Source organism: Vombatus ursinus, unplaced genomic scaffold, assembly GCF_900497805.2.
Source record: "Vombatus ursinus unplaced genomic scaffold, bare-nosed wombat genome assembly UNPS02014821.1, whole genome shotgun sequence".
In the NCBI taxonomy this organism is placed as follows: Eukaryota; Metazoa; Chordata; class Mammalia; order Diprotodontia; family Vombatidae; genus Vombatus; species Vombatus ursinus.
In genome coordinates, this window is record NW_020954599.1 from 33,217,754 (window position 1) to 33,242,825 (window position 25,072).

At 40.1% G+C, this 25,072-nt stretch overlaps 2 protein-coding genes across 2 annotated transcripts; both read left to right on the forward strand.

The window, feature by feature from the left end:
• Positions 1 to 20,771: 20,771 nt before the first annotated feature.
• Positions 20,772 to 22,244, forward strand: LOC114024560 (putative claudin-24). Its single transcript, XM_027837603.1, has one exon. It carries the CDS (start codon positions 21,597 to 21,599, stop codon positions 22,242 to 22,244), a length of 648 nt encoding a protein of 215 aa, XP_027693404.1. The 5' UTR covers positions 20,772 to 21,596.
• Positions 22,245 to 23,937: 1,693 nt separating this feature from the next.
• Positions 23,938 to 24,693, forward strand: LOC114024333 (claudin-22-like). The gene has a single exon (XM_027837353.1). It carries the CDS (start codon positions 24,031 to 24,033, stop codon positions 24,691 to 24,693), a length of 663 nt encoding a protein of 220 aa, XP_027693154.1. The 5' UTR covers positions 23,938 to 24,030.
• Positions 24,694 to 25,072: the final 379 nt, after the last annotated feature.

Below are 25,072 nucleotides of genomic sequence, written 5' to 3' on the forward strand. Positions count from 1 at the left end.
TCCTTAACTGTCTCTTGTTCCCCCTTCCCACTTTGACCTCCACCTTGGAGACTCAACAGGTAAAGTCAACATTCTCCTTGATCCTTAGTGCTATCTCTGAATCATTGATATGTTACCCTCCCTTTTATAAAATCATAGCCTTCTGGAGGTGGAAGAGACCTTAGAGATTGTCTAAGCTAATGCTTGCCATTTGCCCAAGGTTACACAATTAATGGAAGAACTGATAAAACACAGATCTCCTGAATCCCTAGAAATGCTCTTTCCATTGTGCTTTTAATCCTTTGTAATCCACATCATCTGTTTCTGCTACTTTCTTCGAATCATTGTTGGACATCTTTCTCTACCACCACCCAATACCCATTGCTGTACCTCACTCACATTTTCTTTCTCAATCCTATCTGCCATCATCCATCACTTCTCTGCTGTAGAGGCACCATGGCATATGGTGAGGAATGTTGGACTTGGAGTTAGAGGAGTCCTGGCCTTAGTTTCTTCATTAGTAACAAAAGGAGGGTAGAAGAGATAACCTCTAAGATGCCCGACTAGCTCGTATTATATCTATATTGTCATATCTCTCTCTCCCCCTCTCGTCCTCACCCAGTGGCATGATTTTTAGGTTCAATTCTCTTTCATGTTTGCTATTCCATAAAAGCAAAGGGGTGACCCAAGCTTATACCTGCACGCTTGACTCATTCCCACCATATGCTGGTTACACAAAAGACTATCACAAATAGTGAATAGTGCATTTAGTAGAAAGCAAACAGAAGTTGAAGATATTCAGATTAAAATGTACCAAAAAGTAAAATGAATGAACTCTCCAATTATGAGTAAGATATCTCAGTTCAGCCAAGAGAAAGATCCCAATTTCACCTAAGGGAAAATTCCCTGAAGTCTCTAGGAAAGCAAGCTGGAAGTCAGGGACATGATGACGTGGGAATTCCTCTACATGTCTGCTGCTTCCTAAAGTGTTTATTCTCTCCCCAGAGATCTCTCCCTGATGAGAATCTGGAACTCTCTGTCTCTCCCTGTCTCTGTCTCTCTGTTTCTCTCTCTGTCTCTCTGTCTCTCTGTCTCTCTCTCTCTCTCTCTCTCTCTCTGTCTCTCTCTCTCTCCCTCCATAGGAAGCAAGAGGAAGAATGTCTCTCCTCTTCAAAGTCCAACTTTGCCCCTCACTCAGGCACACAGCATTGTCATAAGTCTCTCCACCATTTAGTGGAGGCTACGCAAAATGCTCCAAGCTTAGGTGTAGAATTAGGGGGTTAGAATAAATGCTTTTTATGAGTTACTGAAGAATTTGACTCATTATAGATTCTAAGCTTGAACTTGGCTGCTTAGCCATCTTTTTATTTGTCATTGACTACCCACAAGGGAAAAACTATTCTCCTCTTTATCCCTCCCAATTCCTTATTGAATCCCTTCTTCAATCATCAATTTAGGCAAATGATCTGATCTCACCTGCTTTACAAAGACTGAGACAATCCAGTATGAGCAACCTTTATATTGAAGTCTCTTAATTGGACTCTTCTTAGACCACATTTTCCTTGCATCTTTACCTCAACATGTTATTATCACTGACCCTCCATCTATCCTCTCATCTTTATCGTCAGTCTCAACAGGAAAGTTTCTCTCTTCTTTTACTATAATTCTTTCACCTCTTTTGCAGATCTTCTCCTGGGACTTCACTCCATAACTGTCCCCTCCACCTCTAGCATATTCTATTCCTTCCACTGGTTGGGCTTTTTCCTTTTTACCTGTAAACATCCTGTATCCACTCATTATTTTTATAGCCCATACTAGCAACAATAACAAAAATGGGCATTTATATAACATGTCAAAGTTCTCAACAACCTCTTTCTTACAAAATTCATTTTCCCCTTAGTCCTCACATTCCTTGACATTCCATGACCAATTTCCAAGGTATAAATGCTCACATTGAAAATTTAATGATTATCTCTTGAAGCTGGTTTGAGCTGGCTCTAGCACACCCTTGTCTTTAAAGTTCCCAATGACCTTGCAAAATCCAATTTTTTTCTTTGTCTTTATCCTCCAGAGAAGTTTATCCCAATCTCAAAGCAGCATGTCCCAAAGTATATCTGTATACTGCTGATTTTTGACAAAGTAGAGCTATTTAAACTTTCTCCATTTAGTCCTGGTGATAGATAGAGTAGCTTCCCCAAAATTCTATTTATAAGAAAGGAAGAGGCACAGTATTTGGATAATAATATGATGATTCAGTCCATCACTGGAGTTCTCCTCTGATACTTCATTGGGGTATGTGAGTAACTCAAAGACCATACCAATAAAATACAAGATCTGGGGAGTTCTATATCAAGCTAGAAAGGCATCCAGGACAGGTGCATTGATGGTTTGCATGTCTGTTATTGGTGGAACAGTCTAACTTAATTTTGTTGTTGTTTTTTTAATTAAAAAAAATTTAAAATGTAGATCTGCCTTCTCTCCTTTCTAAACCATGCCACCACCACCCCCCATTGAGAAAGCAAGAAAACCAAACAAAAATCCTATTCAACCTAGCTTACTTTGGGAAAGGCTTGGCACCAGGCTGCCCAAAAGGTGGTCTGTTGTTATTGTTCCCAGTATCTCACAATCATCAAAGCCTAGAGATACAGTTTTCTATGAAGGTGGAGAGGAGACAAATGATGCAGAACATGTTGGAGCCTTGAAATTTTGAAATAAGAATTCACTAGACCGGTGTTCTTAACTTCAGGTCTATGAAATTGGGTTTTTAAAAATTATTTTGATAACTGTGTCTCAATATAAATTTTTTGTAATTCTGCATATTTTACTTTATGCATTTAAAAACATTTTATTCTGGTCCAATCCCCAGACTGCCAAGGGGATCCATGACACAAAAAAGGTGAAAATCTGGTGTGGAAGGTAGTCATGAGCCCAGTTTGTTTCTTCCTTTGTACATCTAGCACAGTGCCTTGCACAAAGTAAGCACTTAATAATTTTTGAATTAAAGTGAATTAGAGCTTACAGATTGTGTAAAAATTCCCAAGCATAGTTTTCCCTACAAGACCTAGAGGAGAAGGAAGAGTACTTTTTTGTTGTTTGTTTTGTTTTATTTTTGCTAGGCAATAGAGTTAAGTGACTTGCCCAGGGTCACACAACTGGTAAGTGTCAAATGTCTGAGGCCAGATATGAACTCAGGTCCTTATGTCTCCAGGGCCGGTGCTCTATCCTCTGTGCCACTTAACAAGGTAGAGTTCTAAAGGGGTAAAAGTATTTTCTTTCTGCTTAGCAGGGGAAGGCATTCTGAAAGCCTCTTGACTCCTCTTACATTCCAAATCCCATTTATTTTTGCTAAACCAAACCTTTAGGAATGGGTGTCTGATTAGAAATTGCATTTATTATAGTGCCTAGGATTTGTTCGTCTTATCTTTGTAAAAGATTCATCTTTGTGATACCACTGGCCATGCTATGGTCCCGGGATGCAGAATCAGTTATCTGACCCTGCTGTTTCAGAGAAAACACACATGTTGTTCAGATTGCAGCCTTTCTAGCCTGGAAACATATTTCCAACCTTCGTCCCATTACTTCTCAACCACACAACATTAATTTTTTTTTTTTACCACCCCCTTTTATTTTTTTAATCTCACTTCATTTTCTGCTTTTATCTTTTCGGTCTTCTTCTTTTTCCTCCTCCTCCTCCTCCTCCTCCTTCTTCTCCTTCTTCTCCTCCTCCTCCTCCTTCTTCTTCTCCTTCTCCTTCTTCTTCTCCTCCTCCTTCTTCTTCTCCTTCTCCTTCTTCTTCTCCTCCTTCTTCTCCTTCTTCTCCTCCTCCTCCTCCTCCTCCTCCTCCTCCTCCTCCTCCTCCTCCTTCTTGTTCTTCTTCTTCTTCTTTGCATATGGACTGCCTGGGTTTTGTTGTTTTTTTAACTATAAGCCCATTATATAAAATTGTGGTTTCTTTAGGATTTGATGGTGTTCATGAATGCTTTGCATATGGTACCTGGATTGATTTTCTCTTCACCTACTCCTGGGAGACTGTGTTGTATCTAAGTGGTCATTGACCACGACAGCTCTTTTCTACGGTCTTTCTCATTCTCCGTTGAAATGTCAGCAAGCCCTTCGCTGGCCATCATCATCACCATAATCAGTCAATGTTTGTGAAGTGTAGGGCATTATACTGAACCCTATAGAGAAGATGGAGATGATAGAATCAGTAGATTTAAAGCTGAAAATGGATCTTTGATTCTGATCTAGGACCATAGCTTTAGAGCTGTAAGGGATTTAGAGGTCATCTAGTTCAATCCCCTCATTTTACAGATGAGGAAATAGAGTCTCAGGTTAAGCAACGTCAAAGGTCGTGCAGCTAATAAACGGCAGGCTCAGGATTTGAACTCAGGTCCTAGGACTCTAAATCCTACACACTTTTCATTGTATCACACTGTCTCCACACGTTGTTGGAGATAATGTCATTTAGTACAGCAAAAGGAACTAAATGAGGTTTCTCAGCAGCCAAGTAAATAATCTATCCACTACCTTTATTCCCTTGTTCATAGAACAAGATCAGAGAAGAAGGCTGGAAGGTGCCTCGGAGGCTTCGTTAAGACCCCTCATTTTATAGATGAAGGAGCTGAGATGAAGTGACTTGCCTGAGGTCCCATAGTTAATTGGTGGCAGAGCTATTCACACATACAAACACACACACACACAAATATACATGCTCAGATGATAGCCAGCATATTTCAGCTCTAACAGTTTGTCAGAAGAGTGTACAGATGGCCAGTCATCTTCACTTTTTGTAAGATCTGGGTGTTAGGGCCTTTTCCAGTTAACTTCTAGTGCCCAGGTGGTGGATAATAGCAAAAAAATAAAAACAAAATAAAATTTTAAAATGTTGTTAATTTGAACTATATGCTTCATTCTTAGATCTCTCCCACACAAAAGTTAAAATTTATGTGTTGATAACATTTATATTTTGAACATTCATGTCCCAGAGGCACTTAGTACTTTCTTAAGTGTTATTTATCAAGTACTGTTATTACCTCATCTTTAGCCTTAATGACAGTAAACATAGATCTGTTGGTTGTATCCTTTCCTTTCTCTGCTGTCTCTAGGGCTCTGCATTAGCATACATCTACCTTTACATAATAAAGTTCTTAATAAGTCTCTCTCTCTCTCTCTCTCTTTCTCCTGTCTCCTGTCTCCCCTCTCTCCTCTCTCCTCTCTCCTCTCTTATCTCCCTCTTCCCCCCCCCCCCACACACTTATCAGAATACCACATTTAACAATTCAGCTCATGAGACCAGCATGCGAAGACAAATTGGTCTTCCACGATCATTATTCTTCCAGTAGAATGTAGAAATTAGACATACATCAGTGGATGGCAGAGGCTACTAGACAAAGAAGGAATAAACGCAGAGCATGGAATGACCTGGTTCAGAGGTCAGTAGGAAAAGGGCCTTCCAAGGCCATCTTTTTACCCCTAGTGGTCATTGGTGGAATTGCATAATCCTTCTGAAATGAGGGAGTTGAGAGAGGGTTTTCTTGGGAAGGTGAACCTGGCAAACTTCCATCCTCTAAGCATGGGTGTTCCTCCAAGACTCTAAGCCAGGCCCGCTTTCTCTCTATAGTTTCTTCCTTTGTGATCTCAACTTGTTCTCATGAGTTTGTTTCTTACCTCTATAAAGGTGAGTCCTACAATGTCTCCCTTGAATTTTAGTTTGATAGCCCCACGTACATGCTGGATATCTCCCACTGGATGTCCTGCCAGCCTCTCTAACCGGATAGGTTGAAAGCCGAATTCATCTATGCCCCTGATTCACCCTTTCTCTAGTACTCTCTGCTTTAAATGAGGGTACCAGCATTGTCCCACCCATCCAAGCCTGAAACTTCAGTCATCTTCCATGTTGACCCCAGCAATAATCAATCAATTGACATGTCTTGTTGCTTAGACCTTCATACCATTTCTTAACAGTATCTGTCTCTGCTTTATTAATTCAACTACCACCACCTCTATGAAGTCATAGAGCACTTCAGAATGCCTTTCCAGGGCAGGTAGGTGGCACAGTGGATAGAACTCTGGCCTTGGAATCAGGAGAACCTGAGTTCAAATCTGGCCTCAGACACTTGACATCACTAGCTGTGTGACCCTGGGTAAGTCATTTAACCCTGATTGCCTCACCAAAAAGAAAAAAAAAAGAGTGTCTTACCTTCCTAAGCAGAAACAAAATGCTTTTACCATTAAAGGATAAAAGGCAAAAGCATTTTATTTCTGCTTAGAGAGAATATAGAGATCAGAGAATCATAGATTTAAAGCTGAAAGGCATCTTTAACTCTGATCATAGACCATAGGTTCCCAAAGTGGATGATATCACCCCCTGGAGGGCACTGGAATCCAGGGAGGCAGCAGTAGCCTCACGTACAATTGAGGGGCCTTGAATAAAAATAAGGGGGCAGTGGAAGCATAAGGAAAGAAGAGAAGAAAATTTTGAAAAACTGTTCACACATGTTTCATCTGTTGTGTAACAGAGTTTAAGTTGTGGTGATTAAATTATTTTCCAAATAAACACACGAAATGCAAGTTATGACTGATAGGTGGTCAAGTCCGCCAACAGGTGTTAACAAGCAAGTGTTGGCAGGAAAGCATGTCGTGCATTGACAGGAACATGTGTGTATAATGACTTGTTTACAGTATGATACTATATGGTTACATGATGCAATATTATGTCATCAAAATTTCAATGCTTGAAAAAACCCACAAATTGACAATAAATTATTAAATTAAATTAAAATTATATATTAAATGTAAATTTATATAAGTTTGTAATATAATAAACATTATAATATAATAACATATTAGATATTACATTATAAATATATAATTGAATAATATGTAATTTAAATTATATATTAAATTAAATTTAAGATTTAATAAATTATTAAGTTAAATCTAAATTTAATGACAAGCCACAAATTTACAATAAATTATTTAAGATTTTTTTCAATGATGCAAATTTCAAAGAACTATTAAAGGGTTAAAGAGCGCTGAGTAGTTTTTTTAAAAGGAGGCAGTAGGCCAAATAAGTTTGGGAACCTCTGTCATAGACTTATAGCTTTAGAGCTGGAAGTGACCTTAGAGGTCATTTAGTCCAACTCTGTCAAACTGATTCCCAGAGAGGGACTTCTCCCTGAAGATGCCAGGGTTCTAAAGGGTAAAAGCATTTTCTTTCTGCTTAGGAGCAGAAGCATTCTGAAATCCTCTTCACTCCTTTTACATTGTCAAACGGAATATCCTTGTTTGGGGATTCATCACCTCTCTCAAAATTTTCCTAGAGCATCTGGCCTAAATCTCACTATTCCCCCATTATTCTCTACCTTGTGTTCTATCTGCCCATGTCTCTCACTCAATAGAATGTAATCTCCTTTAAGACAGGGGCTGTAAATTTTATATTTGTATCCCCAGCACCTACCAGAACACTTTGTATACAGGAGTCACTTAATAAATGCTTAATTGAACTGAATAGAAGGATCTAGAGAGGCTGGAGTAGAAGAAGCACTGGTCGATTGAAAGCAGGGAGGATGCTCACTAAATGATGCCTGCCATTAGGAGGTGTCTTGTAATGTGATGTCAGAGAGGTTGTGTAATGCATTGGACAGCGAACTGGTCTCAGGGAACACCTGGGTTCAAGTTCCACTTCTGGCACCTCTTGGCTCTGTGACTGCAGACATCATCTCTTAGTGCTCCAGGTGACTTGAAAACTCTAAGTTGCAGAGAAGGTGCTGACTTCCATTGGTAGAGGGGAATTTTTGTTTTCTGAGAATTCCCAACGTCCATGAAATCACCTAGACCAGAGGGTTCAGTCCCTACTCCTAAATCTTGTAATGTAAACTGGAGATCCAGGGCCATTCAAACTCAGGTAATGGGGTGGGGCTAAATACTAGCCCTTTCTGCCACTTTACTCATCAGCCTCAGAGAAGAAATTGTGGAGATGTGCCTAACCTTAGTTAATAATTTTAATAACTCACATTTGTAGAATAATGTTTACAAAGCATTTTCCTCACACTTTGGTGAAATAGATATTGCAAGTACTGTTACCCTTATTTTACAGATGAGGAAACTGAGGTGCTCAGAGAGCTAAATGACTCTCCCAAGGTCACATCAATTCGTGTCTGAGAGGTCATTTGGACCCAGTTCTTCTCAACTTTAAGACCAGGACTAAAAGAGTAGCTTTCTAACTGGTCCCCCTGCCTCTCTTCAGTCATCTGGAAACGTATTTTTCTAAAGCATAGATCTTACCATATAACCCCTCTGCTTAATGAGCTGGGGTAGTTCCCTCTTCCCTCATGCTCAAATATGCAAGGCCTGAGAAAGAATTGGTTTTGCCCCAATATCTCATTTGTAACAGTGAAATTCCTAAGAAATGTTTGAATTGTTGATTCACCACTGTGTGATACTCACTGACTTTCACTATATCCCTGCTTCTGGAGGTCTGTAGGGAAAACATGATCCCCAGGGGCGGTTTCTTTGCACGAATGATTGTTCAAGTGGTGAGAAGGTGCTATAAAAACATTACGAAGGTGTGGCTCTCCTCTCCCATCTCTAACCTGCCCCCCTCAATAATTGTGGAGTAGAGTCATATTCAGACTAGCTGGAGACAGAGGAATTGAAGTGTAATTAAATGTAGGAATGGCGATGGTGGGTCACACAGATAAGTGTCTGAGGCCTCTATCATCTAGGCATCAAGGCCTCTCATCATCCTTCTTGTCCTTCTCTGGACATCCTCCAATTTATCGATGTCCTTTTTAAAATGTGGTGCCTACAACGGAACATAGAACTCCAGGTGTTAGCTTATGAGGGCAGAGACACATAGTGCAGTATTCCTACCTAGTCATGAATACCAAGGCTATGTTGTAGTAAAACAGCCTTGCATATTCTCCAGGCTTCCTAATATTTTTCTTCTTTAATCTTTTCCTCTTCCCTCCCAATCAGCCAACGTAGCTGGGCAGGTCTAGTTGCACTGCAGAAGAGGAAATGTTCCTGGTGTTTGGAATTCAGCTAGGGAGAGTGCTGGCGCCAACACATCCTGAAATGTCAGGCACCATGTTCTGGAATGTTCATTTCTTGTCCATTCCTGTAGAACAACACGTGAATCAGGAACCAGTTTTGTGCCTTGGTATGAGGCTGACCTGCGACCCCTTGGAAAGAATGCTTTTATGTACCTGAAGTGAGCAAATATGATAATGAAGAAATCAAACATATCAGCATTTCAAATTCCGTCTCACTCTTGTCTGGACGGTGTTCCCTTCAACCTGAGGGCCATGGAGACACTGGTTCCTACATGAACTTTTTGATTTGTGCTGCTGTATTGGTTAAAATAAAATATAGTCTAGGATGGAATGCTAGGAAGATCCTAGGTTCGTAGCTCCAGAAATGGAATGGACTTCAATGGTTAATATTTAGATAAACTCCTTCATTCATGGGGCAGCTAAGTGGTGCAGTAGATAGAGCACTGGACTTGGAATCAGGAAGACTTATCTTCATGTGTTCAAATCCGACCTCAGACATTTAATAGCTGTGTGACCCTGGGCACACAAATTAACTTATTAATTAATAATATTATTTTAGCAATAATATTATTAATTAATTAATATTAACAAAAATTAACTGAACCCAAATTAACTCTTAACACACTTAACTCTGTTTGCCTCAGTTCCTCATGTATAAAATGGAGGAGGAAATGATAAACCACTCCAGTATCTTTGCCAAGAAGACCCCAAATGGGGTCATGGGGAGTGACTTGACTTAACAAGAACAAAACAAAACAAAACAAAAAAACCCAAAACTCTTCATATACAGATGATGAGGCTAAGACCCGGAGAAGTGAGAGACCAAACAGCTGTTTTGGATAAAAATTCCTCTACTAGAGGGATTCTTAAACTTTCTGGGGTCAGTCAATAATTATTAAGTGTTCACTATGTATCATGCACTATGCTATGTGCTGGAGATACAAAGAAAGGGAAAAGAGAGACCTGCCCTTAAGGATCTTACAGTCTAACAGGGGAGACAACATGGAAACAATTATTATATACAAACAAGCTGGATACATAGGAAATAATCAACTGAGGGAAGATACTAGAAGGCTGGTAAAGTCTATGGTTCTCCTCTCAGAATAATGCTGTTTTAAAATAATTGAAGGAAACAGTAGATTTCAGTTGTAGGTGAGTGAAAATAAAGATATCTATTTTTTTCTTATCCAAGTTATCAGACTCTGCTGAAATTTATTTACTATGTTCTTTTAGAACATTAAAAATCCATAAATTTTACTAGTGAGTCCTGTAAGACATAGGGCATTCCAAACAGAGGTCCAGACAAAACATTTCCAATGGGTCCCCACAGCACATAAGACACCAGAAATGTCTTCATTAATGGAGGGATCTCCCTTCAACACATAGGGCATTCAAAGTGGTGGGCTCCACTCATCCACTACTAGGACAAGCAGGCTAGCTTAAAAGAAATCCAACTAAAAAAAGTCCCCAAAGACCTATGTCCCAAAAGAGATTAAACATGAAGCTGATTACTCAGGGTATCTGGACCATTTCGCAGACTTTATTCTATGGATCTGTAATGCACCTTGGACCAAGAACACTGGCTGTGGTTTCAGAAGATATGGGTTCAAATGCTATATTTGAAATTTACTATTTGTGTTACCTTGGGCAAGTCATTAACCTTCTTGGGTGCCAGTTTCCTTATCTGTAAAATAAGGGGGTTGGTACATGTTGCTTTTTGATTGATTTGATCTATCTGCCACCCAGTTGCCAGAGTGATTTTCAGAAAATGTTAAGTCTGCCCATGCCATTCCCCTTATGAAATAAGTTTCAGTTTTTCTTTATTAACTCTAGAATAAAATAGAAACAACTTGTTTGGAAGTTAAATCGCTTTACAATTGACCTCACTATACTACACTCCTCTCCACACACACACAGTAGGTTCAGCCAAACTGACTTTCTCACTGTCCCTCTAGACACAGCTCCACTTCCCAAGCCTGGAATGCACTTCCTCCTTGTCTCCCTTGAAAGCTCAGATAGAGCACAACCTTCTTTCTACATGAAGTCTTTCCTGAAATATGTTAGCTATCGGTAACTTCTTCCCCAGTCACCTTGTATCTATTTTGTATCTGCCATCAGCCAGCTAGAAACTCTTCAGGGGCCATGAGCTTTTGGACTTTGTCTTTGTATCCTTGGTGCCTGGCACACAACAGGCACTTAATAAGTGTGTGTTAATTGATTAAGCAAAACAAAACAACATATTGGCCATTTTTGACAACACAAACCTCAGTTCATGTAAAGCCCTTCACCTCTCTGCTCGGGAGGGAAGCATGTTTCCCCATCAGTCCTGAGGGAGTCGAGTTCGATCAATCCAAGTTTAACAACTCATTCATATCTAAAGAAAAAAGGTGACTATTTGCAAACAAGGGAAACCAAGCAGGTCTCTTTTCAGTTACATAAAGCCTAGCCCCAACATACAAAAAACCTACAATATTAATCTCAGCATCTGAAAGCTTTGGGGGAGAAAAGGACTATGGGGGTGAAGGGGTGCTTTACCTGCCAATATCGTTGTTGTTTAACAACACCTACCAGTATCAGACAATAATATAAGTAAATACTGTGTCCAACTGCAGGAAAACAGTATTTAGGGCCATTTAGAAAAAAAAATTTTTAGGGCCATTTTTAAGGAAAAAAAAAATAAAACGTCTGTCATCTTTGGCAAAGGTCTGTGTGAGAGTTCTCACCATCTTCTCAAATGGAGATGAGCATACTCAAAACTGCCTTGTAAAGGAACATTCATTCTATCAGCACCAGTAACCCCCTCAGGGGAAAGAGGGCTGATGCTGGATCAAAGGACCTGAGTTCAAATCCTGCCTCTATAATGTACTCAGAGTTGGTTAGCCTCTGAAGCCCCTTCTGGCTTGGGATTTATGACTTTAAAGCCTGAGGAAAATGAGTCTGAGAAAGGTGAAGTGATTTACCCAAGGTCACACAGGTACTTGAAGCTATGCCCTCTTGCCCCAAATTCCACTGGGAAACGTCCCTGGAAGCTACGTGCCCTTGATTTACCCTCAGCACTTAGGGGCAGTTGCAGCGGTTTCCAATACCCCTTGTTTCCTGCGAGAAAGGTGGTTCTTTGCTGCTGAAATATTTACAGAGAATAAGAAATTTTCCCAGTACAGGGAGCCCTCCTCCAATCCAGTCACTTGCTTTCGAGAACACATACTGCTCCTAAGAGTTGACAACAGACGAAAAATACATGACCTGGGCTTGCCCACTTCTTTTGTGGTCCCTGACTAGGATGAATTGAGTGGAAGGATCATGGGATCATAATTCTAGAACTGGAAAGGACTCAGAGGCCATTTAGTATACCCCTGTCATTTTACAGATGTGGAAACTGAGACTCAGAGAGGTCCAGTGCGGGACATAAGAGAGCACAGAAGTCCCTAGTTCAATTTGGTTGTTGAGTTTTGTCTGTCTGACTGACTTGTTTCCTGCTCTCCCATAGCTCCATTAAAAAAATTAAAAAAATAAAGTCTTATTGGTGCCTTTGTCTTTTGTTTTTACATCACAACCATTTCTGAATATACCTCCCTGGGAGCCTTCTTTTGGAAACAAGAAAAAAAGTAAAGCAAAAATCAACTGGCATACTTCTTGGAGTATGCAACACTCCACACCCATAGACTTCCACTTCTCCAACAAAAGGAGGTTGATTTCCTCATTTTTTCTCCCAGGTCAAAATTGAACATTATAATTATACAGTGTTCAATTGGTCTTTCTGTTTATACTGCAGCAATAATTGTGTTTGCTGTTTTCTTGGTTCTATTTCCTTCAGTCTACACCAGAGGTGTCAAACACATTGGCTGTTTTGCTGCCGACAACACTCCCAAGTGTGGCTGGATCCAGACTAAAATGTAATTGGGAAATTTTAAGCAAAATAAATAAAAATACAATAGAAGGTAGATGATATTCAAATGTGGTTTTCTAAGTCAATATTGGGCCTCTAGGGATCCTCATATATGATTTAGTGGCACCTGTTTCTATTTGAATTTGACATCACTTCTCTATATACTTTCATATAGATCTTTCCATGTTTTCAAATTCCCATATTCATTGTTTGTTATGGCCCATAGCTCTAATATTGATACTTGATTCTCAGAAATTTCTATTGATGTCGTTCTTTGGTTTAAATAGGAAGGCAGAGAGTCCACTGGTTTCACAACAGAATAATTCTCCCTTCAACACTTATTAGCTGAGGGACCATGGGCTAGGCATCTGGCCTTTGTGAGCTTCAGTTTCCTCATCTGTAAAATGAGGATAAGAACACCAGTACCCACCTCACAGGATTGTGTTGTCTCCAAGGAGACAATATGTATAAACCGATTCATTAGACCTTAAACATTCTAGGTCAGTTAGGTGCAGGCTATGTCTCTCTTAGAATAGCATGCAGGGTAGCAGAGTGGAAAAAGGCCTTGGAGTCAAAGAACCTGGATTCAAATACCATCTCTGACCTGTTCACCTTGGGCAGATCATCAAACCTCTTTGGGACTTAGTTTCCTCATGTGTAAAATGAGAAATTTGGACTAAATGTCCTCTGAGATCCTTTCTAGCTTTATCTACAGTCTTATGACTTCCATAAGCCTCCGTTTAACCTTCTTTGTCTTGGCCATAAGTCTATGCCAAACTTACCCTAACATCACCATCAGCTGCCATAGCAAACTGTTGCCACCAATTCAGCTTTTTCTGGTCCTGATCCAAGGAGGATGCACTTTTTTGCCAAGGGAAAGCCTGTATTTAACAGCTGAGACCCCCCATAGAAAAATGGAAAAACCAATCACGAAATCGGTCTGACTTCTTTCCATTACTATGCTTTCTTCCAGATCTCTCTATCCCCCACCTTAGCCCTATTCAGAAAGTTCCTCTTTCTATTCAAGGATGAGATCTCAAGGCTACTATCAAAACAGAACCTGGGCTGCAAATCTGAGAGCACCATGGAAGACCAAAAAAAAAAATCTATCACTGGTTATTGATACAAGAATTTACCCTTCATCCCCTGCTATGAAAAGGCTGTTTGTTGATATTGAGTGATCCATGTATTACTACTAAATGCAAGATTAAGCCAGCCCAATGTAGAGAAGTACCTACCCTTCTGTCCTACTTCCCTTCTAAAATTTATCTCCTAAAGCTGACTGAAGGCCATTAGAAGCCAGGATTGAGTCTTAAGTTTTATCAGGGGTGTAAAGTCTCACACTTTCTACCCTCTTATTTGGTGATGGAAGAACAGGGTCATTGATGATTCCAGCTTCCTTTTTAAACCCTGGTGATATCTTCTTGCTGCCTTGGTCTCAGTTTCCATGAGCTGCTTCAACTGAAAGCATAAGAGGCCATCAGAATTTCTTAAGGAGAAGGGCTCAGTTCAATGAATATGGAGAATTGGCATCTCTGAACTTAATTCCCTTGAAACTGTAACCTGGTATGGCTGTGTTACCTACTCAAGGGGAAAAACTAACTAACCACCAAGATTCAAAGACTTGGAAATGTGTAAAGTCTTCCAGACGTGCTGGATTTTATTTGTTATGGGTTTTGTTTTTTTTAAAGCATTTTCCTTTTAAGTAATCTTTCAACTAATACGTTTTTGTTTCCTGTTTCCTTTATGTGATAAACTCTTTAGGGCAAAGAACATCTGTTTTCTTTTTCTTTTTTTCCTAGTGCAGTGGTTTGGGTGCTCAATAGGAATTGCTGACCAAAGGCCTAGGATTACTTTTTTTCATCTAATTCTGATGAGAATTTTAGAGCTGAAAAGGCCCTCAGAGGTCATAGGATCTGACATCCAATGCAGAAAAGATCTTGGAGGCATCCTAGTTCAACCCTCATGTTTTACAGATGAGAAAACAGGCCCAAGGCAGTTAAATAATTCTCCCAAGGTGACAGAGGTAGAAAGCGGCAGAGAGAGGATTTGAATCCAGGTCCTGACTTGAGAGCCAACACTTTTCCCACTGTATGTACTATGCATGCTTCCTCTCTAGGTCATCTAGCCCAACCCATCCCAAAGCAGGGACTCCTTCAATATCTCCAAGTGGTCGTCCAGGGAAGGGGCAATCACTAGCCTCAGAGGCATTCCTGAAGAACTCTAATCACTAGGAAATCAAGTTTCCCAGTCATAAACAACCAGACAGAATTGTCTAACAGCTTGCATTTGGTTATAGCTTCCATTTTGGTAAATGTCTTTTACAGTTTGATGACCCTCTCAAATCACAGCCCTACTTGTATAAGAAAGATAATGGAGCAGACCAGAAAGGTTAACGGGATATTTCTGACTAGTTGCCTTGGGATGCTAAAGGACAGCTTCAAGAGCAGGAGCTCCCAGAAACTGGTCAAGGGATTATGGGGAATATGTGATAAATGATTATGTCGTTGGTGAAAAAAAATTATTGATTGGAGAGAAAACAACTTTATGATACTAAAAAATGTAAACTTTATGTTACTAAAAAGTTTTTTAAATGAAAAAATAATCTTTTTATTTTTATATGTATATGCAAGGAGGTATCCCTGACAGAGCGGCTGTATGACTGGGGCCAGTCACAACCTCAGTGCGATAGGCACCTCTATAATTATAAACTGCAAAGAAGGTGCTGACTAGCCTGGTGGTGAAAGCTTCTTTACCTAGGAGTTGCCTATATTGGTGAACAGGGGCAGAAATGGGGGCAGAGGTTGGAAGTGCCTGAACAGAAGCCCATGGGACAGAGCCAAAGATGAGGTCAGTCCCTTTCTTCCCACCCTGAAACTTCTAAACTAAGCTTGATGGTGATGGTGGCCCACTCAAGAAGAGATAACAATGTAGATCTGTATAGAAGATCTACTACATTGGCAAAGCAGCTTGGAGGTGATAGAGTGTGTGGCCTAGACTGGGAAAGATTCAGATATCTTCCTGAATTCAAATCTGGCCTCAGACACTTACTAGCTGTGTGACCCTGGGCAAGTCACTTACCCCTGTTTGCCTCAGCTTCTCATCTGTAAAATGAGCTGGAGAAGGAAATAGCAAACCACTGCAGTATCTTTGTCAAGAAAACCCTAAAATGGGGTCACAGAGAGTTGGACGTGACTGAAAAAATGACTGAACAACAAATTGGAGCCTGGGGTGCTGGAGACCAACTTTTCCTAGGCCATCTCTGTGTCCCGGAATCCTGGGCTCCTATGTGTTGCCTAACAATGGAAGCATTTTCTTTTCACTGTACATGATTTCATCAACTGTCTTCATAGCGACGCCAGGCTCAAAGCAACTTACACACATTTTGCTCCGGTATGTAGGTTCGGAGAGAAACACCTGTCCCCTAGATGCAGAATAATAAAAACTAGAGGAAAAGGCTCCTCTTCCATTGTTGACAACACCTCCTGGAAAACTGAAGGTGCAGTGGCTACGAGGCTGGGAAGGATACCCTAACTGGGGTGGAGAACCTGGGGCCTCAAGGCCACAGGTGACCCTCTATGTCTTCAAGTGCAGCCCTTTGACCGAATCCAAACCTCCCAGAACACATTCCACCCCGCTAGCTCTTCCTCACTTGCTTTTCACTTTTCCCCTCCCTAATTTGGAGACAGAATGAACAGATCAGCCAGACTTTAAGCAGCAACTAGCTTTGCACATAGTAGGCATTCCATAGGGGTGTGCTGAACTGATAATGCAATTAAGAAGTCACAGATTTCAGACCAATTGAAAGCCGGGTACCCAGAACAACTCGAGTGAGGCAAGTTAATTGTGGTCTTGGCACAGAGGAGAAGGCAAACCCAGTCTCAGAGATAGCGATCTTAACACCTCCATCAGATTAGGACACTGTTTGCCTAACTCGTTAAGATGTTTTAGCAATATTGACTCACTTTCAGCGATGTTTTCTGCTCCATTGTAAACAGCTGGTGAGAGTCCATTTCTTTGCTTAGAGTTGATTAGTCATGATCAAAACATCAGGCTGTTTCCTTATTGTTAGAGTTTAATGAAGACAGCATTCACATTCTGTGTTTGCATTTATTATCATTTAAAGCTGAATGAAAAAAAAAAACCCATTCATCCTCTCTGAGGAGGAACTAATCCCCTATTAAAGAAAGGCTGTCACAGTGTAGTGGATAGAGCCAGCTTAGAGGGTCAGAGAGACCTGGGTTGAAGTCCCATCTCGGACACGTCTGGCTTTGTGTCCCTCTGTCCCAGGCAAACTTCTAGGATTATAAATTGCAGACAGGGTGCCAATCTAAATTAATAGGGAGAATTCCTTTACTAGGGCCTTTTTTTTTTTTTTAAACCAATGAAACCACAAGTCAACTCCCACTTCCCAAACATTTTTTTTAAGGAATCACAAAGTACAAGGCATTTTTCTTGGTATGGTGGGAATTTAGAGAGCTGGGATACTAGCGTGTGAACGTAGGCAAGTTAATTAACTTCTCAGTGTCCCAGGTAAATCTCCAAGGCTTTAAACTGCAGGCAAAATGTCAATCTAGATTAGTAGGTTTCCTCACCGGGAATTCCCTATACCAAATGAAATCCTAAGTTTGGTCCACCCTACCCCAAACCCCAAACATTTTGCACTGTGTTTTAAAAGGAGCCTACTATATGCAAGGCATTTTTCAAGGTACTATGGTGGTTATGTACCCAGTGCTCAAAGAGCTTACATTCTAATAGAAGAGCTTACAGTCAATTAGGATAATAGATGGAGGAAAATAAACTGAGCCACAGGCATCCAGGACCATGCAGGTGGTCTCACTGACTTCCTACTTTCCAGACCATTCTACTTTTCAGACAGTTCTACTTAGCAATCCCAGGCCTGCTCGGTGGAGTCAAGCAGAACAAATGTGACCCCTAAAGCTTCTCTCCTCTAGCCTAAAAACCTCATTTTCTTTGACCAAATCCTGACGTGGCCTAAGTTGGAGTCCTCTCAAAACCCTAGTCACCTTTCTCTGGACAGGCTCCAGCTTCTGAAATGTGGTATTCAGAATTGGCACACAACTCCATATATGTAGGCTTGGACCAACCATAGTTTTTAAGTACAGCTATTTGTTCTATAAGAATTAGGCACATTCTTTTGCCTTCCAGTAAAGGGAACTCTGGAATGTCTGGACTCTAGTGAATGGAAACAAAAGCCCAAGAGAAAAGAGGGTTGGGGCCTCCATTTTCCACCCCTTCCCCCACTTATACCTCCCATCACTTTTTTTTCCACTAGATCTTTTAATTACCATCTGACATCAGTGGTGGTAGAGGTAGGTGGGAGTATGGAGGAGGAGGGAAATGAATGAAGGAGGTAGATAGTGGAGATGGACCCATCTTCTATAGGAAGTCTTTCCCAGCCTCTCTTGCATTCTAGTGCCTTCCCTCTGTTAATTACTTCCTATTTATCCTGTATGCATTTTTGTATATGTTTGCTTGCATTTTGTCTCCCCCTTAGATTGTGAGCTCCTTAAGGGCAGGGACTGTCTTTCACTTCCTTTTGTATCCTGAATACAATGCCTGGCACATAGTAAGTGACTAATATTTATTGACTGCTTGATTGAATAGACCATTGGGGTTTTGGGTGGCCATGTTGTTTTTGTAACCTTATGTCTCATACTGGAGGATAAGGTGAACCATACTCTCAATATTGTGGAAGGAATCCTGGGACTGAAGTAAGGAAGCCTCTAGGCTCTAACACATTTAATAGATCTGTGATCGTGGGTACATAAGCTCACATTCCTGAGACTCAGTTTTCTTATCTGTAAAATTGGGCTAATCATATTACAACCACCAAGTGGGGTTGTTGTGGAAAGCACTTTGTAAATGAGTTATTAGAATGACCCAGGCCTGTCTTACTCCCAGGTACTTCCAAGGAAACAAAATCGGCAGACATTGGTTGCAGTAGGGAAAAGCAATGTGTGCTCCAAGTGAGGACTGAGGTAGGTCACTGAAGGCTTGGCCTAGCCTAGCATGGATTCAAATGTAGCAAAACCCTAAATATATTGGTAGTAGCTTTGAGTATCACCACAATTTCCGCCATGACTATAAAGTTGGGAAAAATGAAAACCAACCAAGGTCTAACCTTTGCAATGTAATAATGTTTACAAAGCATACACTAAATCTTGGATTCAGTCAAATACCTCCTTGGGTATTTGATTTACCAGCTTCTAATTTATGATTTACCAGCCAAATCTTGGTTCTACTAAAACTGTATACACATCCATCATTGACTTTAGTTTACATTGTAAAAAATTTTTTGAGCTTTAAATCTGTGAGGCAAACCATTCCATTTAGCTTTTGACTCAACTCTGTTGGTGTTGAATTATATGTATGTATATATATATATCTTGGGTTAATTGGGGTTAAGTGACTTGCCCAGAGTCACATAGCCAGCGAGTGTTATGTGTCTGAGGCTGGGTTTAAACTCAGGTCCTCCAGACTCCAGGGCTGTTGCTCTATCCACTGCTCCACCTATCTGCCCCTGTTGAATAATTATTAACACTAATATAGGAGTAACAACTTCACAAATAGCCTTTCCTTAATTATTTTCAGCTCTCTGGTAGTTACACTTGTCCAGGTTTCAGGAAGCAGCATGGTATAGGAGCTTAACTTTGGAAAGGGCCATTTAATCCATCTCCTTCTGCAATGAAGCTCACTCTTGGCTGGAACCCTATCGATAATGACAAAACTTCCAAAGTCAAAAGGTAGCTTCTTGATTAAATATAGGTCTAATGGTTGGGAAGTTCTTTACATTGAACCAGAATCTGCAATGCTGTAATGTCTAACCATTAGGTCTAGTTCTGTTCTCTGGAGCTACACAGATGAGTCTAATCTCTCTTCCAGAGGGTAGCCCTTAAAATATTTGAACAAAATTATCAAGCTCAACCCCCAACCCTCTTTTCCAGACTAAATATCCCTAGTTCTCAGATCCTTACCAATGAGCCCAAACAATGTGTCCATGAAATGACCACCATCAATTGATAGGGGAGACCCTATGTAAATTACATAGACCTCCTAGACCTCTACTTATTTAAATTTGAGAAACATTTTATTTCAAGGTGAAATCACACATAAATGAGACAGTTGCAAGGCTTTTTACAAACACATTAAATAAAAACTCAATTTTCATCATCTCCTCAAACTGCAGGGAATGCAGGTAGAAAAAAGAAAATGTATGTGTAAGAAAAAGCAACCCTTTCGATGTTTTATATTATGTATATAATTTAAATAAAATACAGTATATGCTTTGTATATATTAAACACGCAAACTGAGTCTATCTCCCCATATTAAGACCTCATGGAAGATGATCTGTATTTCTTGGACAGTATTAACTAATGAAATTAGAAGTCTGTCTTCTGTCACCAGTTCAAGGAAAATGGAGTCTGTGCAGAAACAAACGATCCTGTCTATGGAATTCTTTGCTCCACTAAGGCCCATGAGGAGCTGCCTTTAAGCAGGTTTTAGCCACACACACACAGAGGCACCTTCTACCAACACCAGGCTACCACTCCCTTGGAGATACGGGGCATGTGGCCTTTTCGTCTGCCTGGTCTACAAAGTCCTATGTGGTCATACTTAGGAAAATTATGTTGCCAAGGGGTGTGTGACCTACGTAAAAAATAAATAAGTGGACGCCTCAGAGAGGTCGGCCCCACTTTGGTTGTTTTCTGGCTAGGGCTCTTGATTCCTGAAGCATTCTACAGGCCACAGTTAGTTATACACAAAATAAAAGCAGATTATAGACCAAAAAAAAAAAACAAAGAAGAAGAAGAAAATCAGGGTAAGAAGGGAGTTTGCTTCACTATAGGCCTAACCTATCTCAGTTAATTTCCTGAAGGCTGTGGAAACTGAGATTCATAGAGTGCTGTTTGTTCCTTTACTCACGCTTACCTTTATAAACGTATCCATGCTCCTTTCTCTTTAAAACTAGCTAAGAACGTCAAGAACACTGTCTTTCAGAGGTATCCACGAGGGTAATGCTATGCAAAAAACAAACACTTTCTGGCAAGCATCTACCAAATGCCAGAGATGCTCAAGAACTTGGGGTGGGAACAGGGAGGGAGAAGGGGGGGTTGTGTAGGTTGAAGAAGTCAAAGAAGCATAAAGATTATAGGCAAACAGTCTACCTTTCTTTACAAGGCCTTGTTTTACATCCCCAAAATCTCAAATTTAGCTATTACAATGAAGTCCTGTTGCAGAAAGAGCTGGCTTTTTTTTATCACCACTTAAAATCTAATTAATCCATATTGAAGCACAAAGATTTCTGTTGTATTTTAGGGTGAGGGGTCATAGAGCCTCCTTTGTTCATCCTCAGACTTGTAATCATCAGGCATTGGGGATATAATTTTACCAAGCAAATTGGAAGGTAGCAGATCAAATGCTTATCAGAGAACCCAACCCATGGTTTTAACAGAGTCCTTCGTCCTTTACGTGAAACCTTATATTCAGGAAGAACAAAAATGTCATTTCAGCTGATCCCAAAGGGTTAATGGCAAAAGCTTATATTTGGGGCAGCAAAGAACCAAGATTATCAGAACCATCAGCTACAAAAGATAGCAGCTCCTATAGGGGAGCAAGACAGAGATTACTGGAAATTTTATAATTTGTGACAATGGTTTTAATCTTCAGGAGAGTAATGCAATTAGTTGGACTTTCGTTATCTTTGCTAGGATGGGTTTTATCCTGTCTCACAACTTACTTGCCACAGTGGAAGATTCTTAACTTAGAGTTGAATGAAATGGAGAACTGGACCATGGGACTCTGGCAGACTTGCGTTTTCCAAGAGGAAGTGGGGATGCAGTGTAAGGATTTTGATTCATTCTTGGCTTTGCCTGCTGAGCTGAGGATCTCCAGGATTTTAATGTTTCTGTCAAATGGATTTGGAATTCTGGGCCTGCTGGTGTCTGGGTTTGGTTTGGATTGCTTGAGGATTGGAGAAGAGCAGGGAGAGCTCAAGAAACGGCTGATGATCCTAGGAGGAATTCTGTTGTGGCTATCAGGAATCACAGCCCTCATCCCAGTGTCTTGGGTTGCCCACATCACAGTTCAGGAATTTTGGGATGACACCGTTCCAGATATTGTCCCCAGATGGGAGTTTGGAGTAGCTCTCTTTGTGGGCTGGGTGGCTGGATTTTCTCTTCTCCTAGGAGGGTTTCTCCTTAACTGTGCAGCCTTTTCAACTCAAGCTCCTTCAGGCCATTACACAGTGGCAGAAATGCAAGCCCGGTGTCCACACTTGGAAGCTGGAAACAGATCCTAAAGTGGAGTTTTTGAAAAAAAAAAAAAAAAGGGGGGGGGGGAGAGCCGTTCTGTTTTATTGTGGAAATGCAATGCAAAGAACTTATTCTTATCCACTTCAAAGGGCTCTTTGTTACTTAACAAAGTCTCTGCATCTCAGATTTTCTCATTTGATAAGCTGATTTCCAAGCAACATTTTTCCCCCCTTGGGAGAATGAGAGGAAACCTTATGTTTACGGAAAAATCATTATATCTAATGAGATTTTACATAGAGGTGGGCAAACAGTTTACTTTGGTTTGCTGATACAAATGAAGAGTATTCTCTTGATTGTGCCTACTGTAGTCAATTCAGATTCTTCGTCGGGAGCAACTTTTTAACTTCGAAAACTTTGTGTTGGCAGTTAGAAACTAATCAGCTTCTCTTTCCTTAGGAAATCAACCCAGATTATTAAAGTATTCTCCACTGCATAATTACACCCAAGACCGATGCTACAGTATTATTTCCACAATCCTTACTTCAGTCTCTCGAATAGTCCAATGTTACCTGAACACTCAACAGAGGGGTTTTGTGTCCACCAAATTACCAGGCATCACTCCTGACTTTTCTTCTTCTTTCGTTCTTTCTTTTTTAAAATGAGACTGAAGACTTTTAGGACCAATATTCTCTCAGTTATAGACATTAGTAAGGCCAATGTTCCACACATTCCACAAAAAAAAAGTTAGTGATAATCCTCTGATGGTTCATTTGCTCCAATGGAAAACTTCATTACTTGCCTCAAGTAGCCACAGGGACTTTTGACACTGTGATAAAGATATTAAATCTCTATCTCACAAACTCTCTTTGTTTAAAAACAGGAGTTCTTTACCTTTTGTCAGTCATGGGTCCCTCTGGCTCTATGAACCTATGAACTCTTTCTCAGAATAATATTTTTAAATGCATAAAACACATAGGATGATAAAGGAAACTAATTATAAAATGAAATACAATTATCAAAATATTTTTTCAAATAACAAGTTCAGGGACCTCAGGTTTAAAGGCAAAGAACTCCTGGTTTAAAGGCAAATTCTCTCCTTAAACACAAAACACTCACATAATGCAAAGAAAATATTAAAAATGAATCCTTATGCATAGAAGCACACACAAAACACATAGGGAGGACAAATAGAAACAATATTTCATTTGGTATTACATGAAATGTCATATTCAACCAATGAAAGGATTGAAAAGAAATTAGACCTGATTTTAAACACTATGGAAATTGGTGATAGGATCGATCTGTTCAAGAAATATTTCTTCTGTTTCTATTTTTAAAGGCAAATACATAAAACACTACAACATGCTTAATGAAATTTATGAGATTTGGAGCAGATTAAATCTGACTGGGTGAAATTAGTGAGTAGCAGGGTAGGTCTGATAAACATTTAAAAATTTTCCCTTTTCAAATCCTTTTGACTTGCAAAAAGAAAAAAAAAAGCATAGGCACTAAATAAAGTGACCAGGAACCCTTATCACTTAAATTTATTTAAATAAGAAACTACTTTCTGCAAAATTAAACCAATAGGACATCAACATGACCTTGGCCACACCTTGGAATGACTGGTTTGCAGCATTATTTCCCTATTCTTTTCTGAAAGCTATTCAACATGATACCAAACAATAGTAACTGGCAAGCGTCCTTCTATATACACAAAGAAAAAAATATTTCAGAGCTTTGCATGAGATAACACAAAGTGTCACACTTCTATTCACAGCAACTGACAGAATTAGTTCAGACAGTACCAACACTCACTGGACGCAACATTACAATATGGCTTTAGTTTTTAGAACGGTGGCACAATTAGTTGGACTTTCATTCTCCTTGCTAGGATGGATTTTATCCTGTCTCACAACGTATTTGCCACAGTGGAAGAATCTCAACTTACATCTAAATGAAATGGAGAACTGGACCATGGGACTCTGGAGGACTTGTGTTATTCAAGAGGAAGGAGGGATGCAGTGTAAGGATTATGATTCATTCTTGGCTTTGCCTGCTGAGCTAAGGATCTCCAGGATTTTAATGTTCTTATCCAATGGGTTTGGAATTCTGGGCCTGCTGACATCCGGGTTTGGTTTGGATTATTTGAGGATTGGAGGAGGGCACAGGAAGCTCAAGAAATGGCTGATGATCCTGGGAGGAATTCTGCTGTGGTTATCAGGAATCACAGCCCTCATCCCAGTGTCTTGGGTTGCCCATATCACAGTTCAGGAATTTTGGGATGAGACTATTCCAGACATTGTCCCCAGATGGGAGTTTGGAAATGCTCTCTTTGTTGGATGGTTTGCTGGATTTTTCCTTGTTATTGGAGGGTCTATCCTTAATTGTGGAGCCTGTTCTACTCAAACATCTCCATCCTTTAATCATTATACAGTGGCAGAAATTCAAGATCCAAGTCAAAATCTGGAGATGAAAAATACCCCTGTGAAAATTTAAGATAAAGGGACCAGTCTCTCTTAAATCTTCTCTACAAGATACTTGTTCAGCTCTGGATGGGGTACGATTATCTGCTCTATGGCCAACCACCCATTATGCTTTTTAATTTTCTAAAATGCATTCTTCCTTTGGCCATCAGGGTTTTAAGCTACAATCTTCTTCTGAGACTGAAAAACCATTTTCATCTTCCATCCATTGGATGGATCAAGACTTAATAGTGACCATTCTCATTACATTTGATGAGCTCCTTTAAATTTTAAAATACTTCTGGTGATCACATTGAACTGGCAAATAAAACATTATGTTAGTGTTTGACTATACTTTAGGGTACTCGCCAAATACCCACCTGAAATGTACCTGCTAAACATTGCAGCACCTT